The 11,917-nt window shown below is 36.5% G+C and overlaps 2 protein-coding genes across 5 annotated transcripts; one reads left to right on the top strand and one right to left on the bottom strand.

The window, feature by feature from the left end:
• Window positions 1-338: 338 nt before the first annotated feature.
• Window positions 339-7,352, top strand: LOC141599948 (myb family transcription factor PHL7-like). Of its 4 annotated transcripts, none has more exons than XM_074420093.1 (7): window positions 339-821; window positions 1,389-1,611; window positions 5,128-5,204; window positions 5,459-5,501; window positions 6,075-6,135; window positions 6,244-6,313; window positions 6,805-7,352. In XM_074420093.1, exons 2-7 carry the CDS (start codon window positions 1,578-1,580, stop codon window positions 7,183-7,185), a joined length of 666 nt encoding a protein of 221 aa, XP_074276194.1. In that variant the 5' UTR covers window positions 339-821; window positions 1,389-1,577; the 3' UTR covers window positions 7,186-7,352. The 4 variants fall into 4 exon arrangements, with proteins under 4 accessions (XP_074276194.1, XP_074276192.1, XP_074276193.1 ...); XM_074420091.1 differs by having other exon boundaries at window positions 420-821; window positions 1,389-1,607; XM_074420092.1 differs by having other exon boundaries at window positions 500-821; window positions 1,392-1,607.
• A 278-nt stretch (window positions 7,353-7,630) lies between these two features.
• Window positions 7,631-11,617, bottom strand: LOC141599947 (endo-1,4-beta-xylanase 5-like). The gene is made up of 7 exons (XM_074420090.1): window positions 11,159-11,617; window positions 10,479-10,531; window positions 10,012-10,237; window positions 9,616-9,788; window positions 9,405-9,503; window positions 8,503-9,309; window positions 7,631-8,183 (listed from the first exon to the last, which is right to left on the bottom strand). The coding sequence occupies exons 1-7, from the start codon at window positions 11,340-11,342 to the stop codon at window positions 7,812-7,814; spliced, it is 1,914 nt and encodes a 637-aa protein (XP_074276191.1). The 5' UTR covers window positions 11,343-11,617; the 3' UTR covers window positions 7,631-7,811.
• Window positions 11,618-11,917: the final 300 nt, after the last annotated feature.

The raw sequence follows: 11,917 nt of genomic DNA, 5'->3' as shown, positions 1-11,917 counted from the left end.
CATCTTCTACTTTCATAATATTTTTTTTTGCTTTTATAAAAAAATTTGCTTGTGATTGTTCATAGGTATACATGATTTGTTGCAATAATACATGTGTCTATTGCTTTAAACAATATTTAGGGGTTGTATGACGACTCGTATGACAATTGCCTTAAAAAATTGTGTTGTTGTATAAGTAATATTGAAATATGCACATGATTGAATTATTTTCGAGGATTGAATAACGAGTTAGTTCATTTACATATGACATTACATTCCGTCATTGATTGAATTACAATCCATTACAAAATTGAACCAAACAAGTGTTAAAAGGTACGGGGTTCTAACTCCATTCCACCCTGGATTCTCATCTCAATCCATTCCATTCCCACACTTTGAACCAAACAGCCCCTAATTTTGCCTTTTCCGGAAAAAAATAGGGAACCCTTATTGTTGTCCCTCTCCAAAATTCTAAGAAGCAAACTTCCAATATTATCAGTAAATCAAATAATCCTATGCCACAATTACAATTACAATTACAATTTGAGAGCAACCCACAATTTATTCTGTAAATTTTCTCGATTGATTTTGTTTTTATATCTTCAGTGAAGCTGTAATTTGAGAGCAACCCACACTTTATTTCAACATTTAATAGCTTATCTCAACTGGGTCTTCCTTAACTTTGGGTGTATATTTAAATCCCAAGATTTGACCTGCTTTTTTTTTTTTTTTTTTTTTTTTTTTTTTCAAACTCTATTTTGCCATATTCTGGGTTTCAATCGAAATCATCTCAGATTTTTCATTTTATGAAGAAAGAACCTGAGTTTGATTCATTATAATTGGTAAGCAACCTCTTTTTATTTTATTTTTTATATATTCACTTAATGTTATATGCTGTCATAATTTGATTGATTGGTTTACATTGAAATGCAATACTTTATTTGCTTTAGCTGAAGAATTTATGGCTGTTTGTCAGTTGTTATAGTAATAAGTTTATTCTTGAAAGTTTGGTCAATTATATAAATGCAGTATTTTGTTGGGTGTGTTTTGGAATTAGCATTTAGTACAAGTAACAATATCATCCTCTTGGGTACTACTGCTCTTGCTTCTTCTGTTATTGCGAATTGATTCCAATATTTATGAATACTTTGTTTCCAGAGGATTCTATTCGAGTGTTTGATGTAAATGCTCATATTAGTTTTGTCTGTTGTGATGCGAAAAATGATTAGTTCGAGTGCCAATTTTTGGTTGATCATAATATGAAACTGAAGACATTCGAGTTTTCATTAAACGCACTGTGAAATATAGAAAACTTACCAAAAATGTTTCGTGGTATAAGATTTATGGATAGGGCTCAACTGTCAACAAGTTCAAATGTAGCTAATTTGTTGTTCGTTTTTTTTGTACAGTAGTCACTTAAGATATGTACCATGCTAACAAGTTTTCAACCATGAGCTTGGTGCCCCATAAAACTCAACCCAGTGAACCATTAGAGAATCATGGCGCCTTGGGAAGTCCGACTGCCAAAAGTCCTCCTCCCGGGGGAGGTGGAAAACAACGACTAAGATGGACTGAGGATCTTCACAATCGCTTTGTAGATGCCATCACCCAACTTGGTGGACCAGATAGTGGGTATTTTTTTTCAGCAATTATATCGTTTTGATTATCTTATATATACGTCAGCCAGTTTTGACCAATCTATGTCAACCATGTAGTTTGTGCTTCATAGAAGGTAGGAGTAGATATGCTTAAGAATTTCCTTCCAAAAACAGTTATGCTTAGGAATTTTATGAACCATGGCATTTCTTCAGTCTTCGTTTAATTCTCAGTTACTATGTCAAGCCGTAGGATATTCGTTTTGTTTGATCTGCTGAGAAACAATCATTTGTATCAACGTTAACACTCTTCCTAAGTAAATGTAAGCCCTCCATTTTTCTATTTTCTTCCCATTTGTTTTTTTAGGGTTAAAGCAACTGAAATTTGACCACTAATATGTTGGATAAACATATTCACTAATATGTTGGATAAACATATTACATAAAACTAAATAATTACATTTATTATCAAAAACCTTTGAAAAATTATTATTTTCGATAAACAAGGTATCATATACATGTACAAAAATAAGGTCAAAGTTTCGTCTTAAAGATCGCGCAAAAGCAAATGAGAAGAAAGTAGTAAAATAGAGGGAATGTTATTGTAGAAGTATGTCAATCTGACGATTTCCCAACGGAGTCGAAAATGCGTTGTTCATTGACATTGGGAAATCACGAACTAACTCAACAATGCTCATAAAATCTTTGATAGTATATGATCGTGCCCATCTTTGCTTGTGAGTCTATTGGGAATTACGTCTTGGTTATCGTAGAGGAAAGGTTGCATACATCCGACTCCTATCTTTGTTTATAGGCACTAACATGATGATAACAAATGATAATGTAGTATTGTTGAACAGAGTCAGTTGAATATCGGTTGAGGAGGAAAAATAATCTCATGAAAAAACTATTTACAAGTTACTCTCCTTTTGTACCATCTTAATGTGATTCTTGTCTACGCTTATCCCTCTGAAAAAGGACATTGCTCTCTTTTCATTTAATGGCAAGATAATGTTGTTATCCTCAGAAGTTTTGCTCTATTTTGATTAAATAAATACCTCATTAGTGACCAGATATGATCTGTGACACAAAATTTCTCCCTTTTTTTATTCACTTCATTGAGTTGTAAACTTGTAATCATAATGAATGTAATTAGATAACATTTGTTGTGTTTAATTCCATCGAAAAGGCAGGCAAGAACCAAACATAAATATAGGAGGACCACCATTCCACCAATGGGCTAGCATTCAACAGCAATTTGGCTCAAAATCATTATTACTGCTTCAGCTTCACTTTGAATATCTCTGTGGCCGTTGCCATTTCTTTCCTACTAATAATTTATGCATGGCGGTTTCCATAGTCTTACTAGTTATACTAAAAACAAATTTAAGCTTCTGCTACTCAGGCGATCTATAGGATTTCTCCTTTGACTCGCTTTTTTACTGTTGAATCCTTAGGCAACCAACCAGGCGAGTTAACACAGAAACGAGGACCCAAATTTCCCTTTTTTTTGGGTGCATTAAGGGCTCAAAGTCTCAAACTTTAAAAGTTTAGGGTCAAGGACGTCAAACATACTTTCTGTTACATTAACTGTTAAGTTACTTTAATAAAGTATACAGGATAATGGATTACAGTTGATTTTGGCTCTGAAAATTTGACCTGATTTTTTCTCTTCAATCTTCCCCTTCTTCCTCGTCTCTTTCCTCTGTAATCAGAGTGAAAGGTTTGGTGTGCGGCTTGTGAATCCTGATGGCAGATTCTGATTGGGTATGAGAATGCAGCTAATGGAAGAAAAAAAGGAGAGGGAATGTCAAGGAATAGGAAATTAATGTTTTTGTCCTTGAGATGGTACTCTCTTAACATAATATCTAATGGAAAAGATAAAAACAAGTCCTTTCTCTCTAAACTTGAAAGTTTAGGTCCTCTTGTGGGCTTACTCCTCATGAGACCACTAGCTGTGGATCTGTTTTTCTTCGTTTCCTCCGCCTGTTCTCCTGTGTGCTTGTTGTAGGACCAAGTATTTTTCTTATTTTAGTGGCACTTGTGTGTTCAGGGTAGCTTTGATGAACTAACTTTCTTTGTAGTTTAGATATTGAGTTGGGAAATGTGTATTTTGGCATTCAAATACACAGAGTAGTTATTTTCTTTTAGACCGTGCTTTGATGGATTTTTAAGAAAAAGAGTTACTCCGTACTTAAACAGCAGCAAACTGGGGGTAGATTATCTCTAGAAGCTGCGAAATTTTGACTTTTTTTGGCTCTAAAGTTTGTAACATGCCTTCATTAATCTGAGATTTATTCTCCTTTCTTTCATTTGGATTCTCTATTGTCTCAAATGACACAAGTCATAATTAAGGGGCAGGGGATGTATACTGTGAATTGGATGGAGAGTTTTAGTAAGCAAGAAGATGAATAATGTAAGCCACACACTTTTGAGAGGTTATTGTTGTTTTTAACCATTAAATAAACTTTGAAAGTGGAAATGAATTAAATTTGTTTGAACGGTCCAAGCGATTTGTATTGAATACTAATAAGTGAACGGAGTATCACTTTTTCCAATGATGGATTCACACCTCAACGTGTATGAGATCCCTGAAAAATATTTTCAGGTGTCCACACCATGTAGCTTCTTTTTCAAAAACCTCTGAATAGAGTTAGTTAGGTAAAGGAATCACAAGAAGAACAAAAGAGACTCTTCTGGTTCCGTCATGTTTAGCTTCCTCATCTCCTTTGAAAACTTTCAGCAGCTCGCACCTCCTTCACTCTCATTTTATCCCTCCACGGCATGTCTTCTGTATATATTGGTTTCTATAAAGGTCATTGATTTCTATTGATGGGATATGTTAGTACATTCAAAACTGGAGGATTCTCCCTAAGAAGATATTTTTACTGGTGGAAGGAGGGAAAAAGAGGGAGAAAAGTAGGCAGAGGAAAGGGTGAAAGTAATCCATGATGACTTTTAATTTATGTCGTATTTTCCAGGTCAAAATAATATATTTTTGAAAGGTGAGAACTATTCTCTTCGGAAACGCCTCCGATTTTTCCTATTTGGTTGATTCAGATAATCAGATATTCCGTTTAAAAACTTTGCGAGGTCAGCTTTGAACTAGTAAGTTACATCTCTGTCCTTATATTTTTAATAAATATAAAGCTAGTGATCACTTGTGTTACAATTTGCTCGTGTTTGTATTTCTAGTAATGTATTCGTACTTAAATCTTGTACGTATGTGAAAACGGAAAGTACTTCTGCAACGTAGTGCGTACTATCTTGGGCAGTGGATTCTTTTTTAGCTAGTAGTCAATGCATTCTTCCTATCACATACTTTGTAGCAATTAATAATAACAGACACTTTTATTCTCCGCTTATATTGAGGGGTTCTTTAAAGATCGCTTGTAGTTTTGTACTTGACATAATGGTGGAGTCTCATAAGACTGCCTGCTTGCTTGTGAGGATGGGACATGTTACTCTTGCTATGTACTCTCTTCATCACTTCATTTAAACCATTTTAGTAATTTGTCAATCCTTCAGATTTCTTATCAGTTTCGCTTTACAGGGGCAACTCCAAAAGGAGTTTTACGAGTGATGGCTGTACCTGGGCTTACCATCTACCATGTGAAAAGTCATTTGCAGGTTTCTATTCCATCTTGGTGCAGCTTGTTCGTTATTATTCTCTCATTCAATTAGTTATTTACGTTTGATTAAAATACTCCTCACAAAAGAATAAATGTAAACAACTCGTTGCATGGGAGGGATACTTCGTATAATCGTATGTATTATTTATAGGTTAATATTCTAGCAACCTTAGAGGGTGGGTATCTGGGATAATCTTTTCACTTCTTTTCAAATTTTCATACATAGGTCTGAGTGTGGTTTTCATTTTGCAGAAGTATCGGCTAGCCAAGTACTTGCCTGAGTCACCTAGTGATGGTAAGTTTTTTATTTAGGAATATTTCCACGTTGATGTTCTAAGATTTGAGTTAATTTCACTTTTGTGCCTTGAGGAGTCAAGGTTTCACTAATTCCGCTTTGGTCACTTGAACGTTTGGGGTATTCGAAATTTCCTCATTTTGGTTAGATAGGATCCTCCCTCCCTTCAATTCCAAGTGCCCTATATTTTCAAAATTTCCGGTCCCAAAATTTTGGAACCAGGACATTTGAATTTGAAGGGATGAAAGGATAACATAGTCAAAATTATTCATCTAAATTAATGAACTTGCGAAAATATGGAAGTGCAAAAATAATCACTTGAGCAAATATTAACGCGATATTTCATGTAATGTTACAAAAAAATTAGTTTTGATACGAATTATTTGTTATTAGGACGGATCATTGTTGATATTACCCTAGGTTACCAAAGTGGATAATAGCTCAAACTTTGAGCCACCAAAGTGGAGAGTGAAACTCGAGGGAACCAAAATGGAAATAATTCTCTAATATACTTTTTAGTTTATGATTTTTTTTTTTAAATTTATTACCTGTTGATCTCTTATCGAGTTATAGGCTCCAAGGATGAAAAAAACGGTTCGGGAGATGCACAAGCTAACATGGATCCATCTTCCCAGTGGGTGTCTTCTCATTTGGACCTCTTTGCATTTCACATGGTTTTTTGTTGACACTCATAGTTAAAACTACAACAATTTTATGTATTATGCTAATCTGTGTTTCTCAGGGGATTACAAATTGACGAGGCACTTAGAATGCAAATGGAAGTACAGAAACGTCTGCATGAGCAGCTCGAGGTTTGTTTCTTGAGCTTATAATGTTGCTTCATATGGTACTTTGACACTTCACCTAAGCCGTGTTGCTCATCGACAATTTCCTGCCATGATATGACATTTTATTTTAGGCCAAAAATGTGAAATTCAACAACATTACTGCAATGTCTTAATGGCCTCGGCCTGTGCCGGGGTAAGGAGATAAGATGTTCCCAGCCTGATGAAAACACAATGAGGGAGCCTTGATGAAATTTGGAAAGTAAAATGATTTACGATACATGAAGTATAGAGACTGAAAAGTTATTGAGCCATTTTGTGCCATTAAATCATATTCTAGGCAGAAAAGTGTCTTTGACCCCATCGAATTTAAAGGCTAAAAAGATGAAAATGTTTTCACAAAACAGCCGTGTTCGTCATGACAGCTGACTCGTACAACCATGGTCTGAGTAACATAGGTTGCTTAACAAATCAATTGCGTCGGGATTTTCTGAAATTTTGCTGGTTTTTTTCTTAAGGTTCAAAGACAGCTCCAAATGAGAATTGAAGCTCAGGGTAAGTATCTCCAGAAGATAATAGAAGAACAGCAGAAATTGGGCAGCGTGCTGCAAGCATCAGACGCACTTCCATCCAAGGAACAAGATGACCTAAAAAATAAAACGTCAGAATCTCAACCAGATTCAGAAGATTCTCCTGTCGACACATCTCCTCGGAGGAAGAAGCACAAAGTTAGTCCTACCCAGGCTCCTTCTGAGATCGACCAGAAGCAGTCTTTCGTCGATCAGTGGGACCAGCATCTTTATGAAATAAACGCAGCAGGTTTTGGGATCGATTTGGACACGGACTTTAGGAAGCAGGAAAACAGTACGTCGGACCTTGGAGGTAACGCTCTTAAGTAGTTTTAAAGTACATGTAGCAGATGAGATTAGCATGTTTTCCTGCCGTCATTCTTGGTCAAGTGTGGGTTGGGGCATGGTGTTTTGTATATAATAAACACATTGTAAGTTAACATACTGTAGTTTATTTATAGCACCTCTTATGCAAGTTACCAATACTTCAAGGCTGAGATGTTCGCAGAGTTGTCTTGTAGCATTTTATCTTTGACAAAAACATCACAAGAGGTCTCATATCAATAGTATAATTAATTGAATAATGCACACGCGTTTCGATGTGAAACTGAGTCTTCCATCTCAAAGCCTTCACTAACTGTCGTTCTTGTTGATTTCTCCCTTCCAGAATTTCTCCATATCATTTAGACTGATAAACCGACTTAAAAGGGAATGAAGCTAAAAAGTTGATCATTATATTTTACTTGCGGCAAGTTCAATTTAAAATGTGAAATAATTGACGGAATAAGTTGCGCTTGCTCATTAATATAGTTATCGATGCAATTCGGAACACAATATCCTACGATTGCCTTCCTATTGTGTCATAGGCAGGGGGTAATGCAAATTCTTAGAGAGTATATCATCAGGTCAATAAGAGATTAAATCTCCAAATTCCTGAAAACTAGTACTGTAACTAGTTACATGTAGACACTAATATGAGGAACGGAATAACCAGAATTAACCATTATAAAGTCTGCTGCGTTTTCGGAAACCTTAAGCTTCAAATTGGTGGGAGAACTAGTGTTGGAATGCCTTACAGTGACTTCATAATCCCCATGAAATAACACTACTTCTGAAAAACCCTGTACATTTGCCGACATCTCCAATGGTTCCGATCTCCATAGTTTAATCAGTTTATCGACGATGTCTCCATTTCGCGTGTTCTTGAAGCTTGGATCTGTTAAGCACATCTTACACTCTTTACTGAATGGTGATGTTGGCCATATCACAATCCCTTTAACTGCTGGGTGGGAGTATCCTTCCCTCAGTACATCTTCTAGGTAGTATTCCTGTTCACCACATCATGGAGAAACATTCATATTAGATATTGCTATGGGATACTACTGTGACTGTAAACAAGTCTCCTTCAGTTTCCATTTTTGGTCTAACTGAGCTCCAAGTATCATGGCGCAGACAGTCTCATCATAAGTTATACGAGTACTTGCATTTGTAGAGTTTTGCGTCTTTTTTTGGTCCCTACTCTTTTATATTGCAACCTTCAATATCGGGCAATAACCAACGATAAGATGGTCTGATAGGGGAGAGTTTTTACATGACAGCAAGAACTGCAATATGTTCAAAATGGCGAACAAAAAAAAACCTTATTACCTGATCCTCCCCTTTGTCAACAAAAACTTCAGTTAGCCAAACTGGAAACCCCAGTGAAGCTAAGTAATCAATTCCTGCTCTCATGTACACCAAGTTGGGCTGACCAGGCCCAAACCGCGACTCCAACCCTACCGCCATTGGCAAGGTCTTATTACCATACTTTTGCTTGTAATATGACACAATGTTCTTCAACTTTCTGGCATACTTAGCTGGTATCGAGAACTCATCTACATTATTCTCTATAGTATTATACTCATTCATGAACAGAAGTGGTTTTTGATCGATCTCATATGTTTCTGCATAAAACTCAGCTGACGCATTTTCACCGAGCTTATCCTCATAAAACCTGAAATGCAAATTTTCATTCATAACATCCCAAGCAATCAATCTCCCTTTATACCTCGAAACCACTGATCTTGTCCTCTTAAGAGACGCTTCTTTAAGCTCTTGTCCAGAAGTTTGGTTGTTTATCCAATCAGGTTGGTATTTTGGGTCAGCCCATACCACGTTATGTCCCCGAACAGAAATGTTATTCTGCTCACACAAGTGTAACATTGCATCAGGGATCGTGTAGTTTTCATGGCCTTTTCTTTTTTCAGTGAAATACCATTTCATTTCATTGCCAAAAGCAGTGACTGTAAATCGCGAGGTAAACCAATCTTGGTAAGATGTATGGTTTAAGATATTGGCGTTAATCTCAACTCCTATAGGAAATCCTGGCTTAATTGGCTTCACAGAGATTTTAGCTCCACCAAGTGCTACATTGTTTGCATTTGTAACTTGGAAGTTCACCTTACTCTTTCGCACCTGCATTAATCAGATTAGTCATGCAGATCGGCAAAAAAGTAGGCGATTGTTGAGTTGTTTTTTCTTTCTTCATACATAAGATTCATTATGATTACCTTTGAAATGACTTCCTGGTGGTGTGATCTCCATTGTGTCCTAGTGAATGGCCACAGAGCGACACTGTCAAGCCAGACTTCAGCTGTTGTGTTTTCTGTCTGCAGTGGTGTAGTTAGAGATTTTTAGGAGTCTCAGGAGAACATGTAGACCTTAGAAGACTAGTTCGATCTTAGTGATCCAACCCAAATAGCCAGAAGGTTGAAAATTCACCTCAAATGTGAGATCAGCCACACCAGAGAAATTTGAGATGATTCCACCTTTAAGCATGCTCCAGCATCCTTTCTCAGCGATCACTGTACCCCCATAGAGGGTCTCAGTTTCAGCATTGCGGCCTCTGAAGACAACTGACACAATTTCACTGCCTTGGCTTAGTTGAATCCATGCTGCAAAATCCATATGAAATGTAAGAATTTTCGACAATTATCCTATATACAATGTTACAAGTTACTCAGGTTCCTCTAGACTCGAGAGTTGTCTGTTAACATAGGCACCCTTACCACGTGTTGAAACATGGGAAGCTTGTATCAGATATAACGAAATGAACATTTAACTGGATTACTTTGTAATAACTTCTATGTTGAAGAATCATAGGCTAAGAGGAATCACCTGAAAAGGCATAATACATTCCTTGTACAAGATTAAGTTGTTGAGAAGGGCTATCAGAAGGTTGAGTTCTATTAAGAGCCACAATGAACTTGTTCCCATTCTTAGATACTCGTTCTTCAATCTTCCCTTGTCCATACAGTGTCCATCCTTGAGTACCGGAATCAAACTCAGAGTTATATATGACCCCTCCTCCGCAATATTGAGCTTTCCAAGATTCTTCCAAGCACTTGAAGGATAGAAATCAAAAGAAACAAGAGTACAAAAATGCCCGAATTGTAGAATTTGGCAAGTCTCAGTTTCATTTTTCCATTTAACATATGTCTAGCGATGCATACTAGGTGAAGGTAACTAACTATGTTCAGTAGAAGCCACCCGCATTAGTGGGAGCCCTTGGAACACTCGGGGAATATCGTTGTAACTTGTAACTATGTTCAAAATATAAACTAGAGTATCAGGGCTGTACATACCTCTGTGGTGGCTGAATAGTCATAGGGAAGATCTTGAATGGCATATATATATCCTGCACATGTAATAAGAGCTATTCACATTACTCTACCTCTGTTAGATTACTTGTCCAAGCTTAGTTTTCCGATTCCCGTTACAAAAGTAAATGTACATATGATAGGGTAAGGGACTAAGGGGCATGGCTATCACATGTATGCAACCTTACCAGCACGTTGAAGCTATAGAGACGTTTTTCCTAACAGTCCGTCTTGCTTCAGACCGCCTTATTTCAAACCGCAATAAGACCTCTCACAAGTGAGAAGCACATGGGTGGTGGGACACCCCATGTGCTTTCCCACTCACACCCTAAATGGGTTTTTTGTGAGAGGAAATGGTATCCGTCTGACCATTTCAGACGGATATGGCGGTCTGAAATAAGAATTTGTGTTTTCCTAATGACCAATAGTGAAATGTTTATTCGAGGATAGCAATAAACCCACTATTACTTGACATATTCACAAGGTAAAAGTGCACACAGTTTAGTTAGTCATATTGCATTGCTCCATATATTTGAGAGCGAAAACGAAAATTTAACTCATTTGACCCTCAGTAACATTTAAAACAGCGCATTGAACTTAAATAAAAAGAATGAGCAAGGAGGAAAGGGAAGGGCAGCAGGAATATATATTATATAAAAGAAAACCTGATGTAAAGAGTAGAATGAATGCAAGGCATAAGAAGAAGGTGATGTTCATTGATAAGAGATTCGACTCGACTTTCCGACCTGCTACTACCATGGTTGCAAAAAGTACTTTGAGGATGTTTGTTTGAACCATTATATAGTAGTAGTAAGTAGAAAGTTTATAAGCCAAGAATACACGACACATAGTTTAGCCTGCAAATCATTGAAAACTTACAAGCAAATAAAATGTAGAAATGTACAGTAGTATTAATTAATGTGAGCTGTCAAAACTTAAAATTAAAATTAATGAAACATATGATGCTTTCACTTGTTTATTTAAGAATGTGTAAATGAAGATCATCTTCTTGATCACGAGATGCTGAAATCAAGGCCAACGTGTCTTACAAATCTCTTAACCAGGTCACGGGATTTTTTAATAATTATAAAGGATGGCAACAAAGAGTTGACAGCTTTGGCTTTGTCTTCTGTAATTTCCTGCAATACTAACGAAAATGGATCCTCTCCATTTCTTTCTCTCCATTTTCTCTCCATTTTCTCTCTTAAACTCATTTAATAATATTTTTCCCACCAAACCTCATTATCCCTTTATTTTTACCCATAAATTTTGAGCCGTTTAATTATGCCAGATTACGATCTGGACCACCGAAAAGAAATGGCCTCGCCATTTCTTTTCAGGAAATGGAGAGAAACTCTCCTCCTTATGTACTAGTACTAGGAGTATTATTTACTCTACCCCATGCCCCAAACTACTCAAGTGAA

Source organism: Silene latifolia, chromosome 9 (genome assembly GCF_048544455.1).
Source record: "Silene latifolia isolate original U9 population chromosome 9, ASM4854445v1, whole genome shotgun sequence".
Classification (NCBI taxonomy): domain Eukaryota; kingdom Viridiplantae; phylum Streptophyta; class Magnoliopsida; order Caryophyllales; family Caryophyllaceae; genus Silene; species Silene latifolia.
The sequence above is the reverse complement of the archived record's forward strand: the minus strand, read 5'-3'. Positions and strand labels throughout refer to the sequence as shown.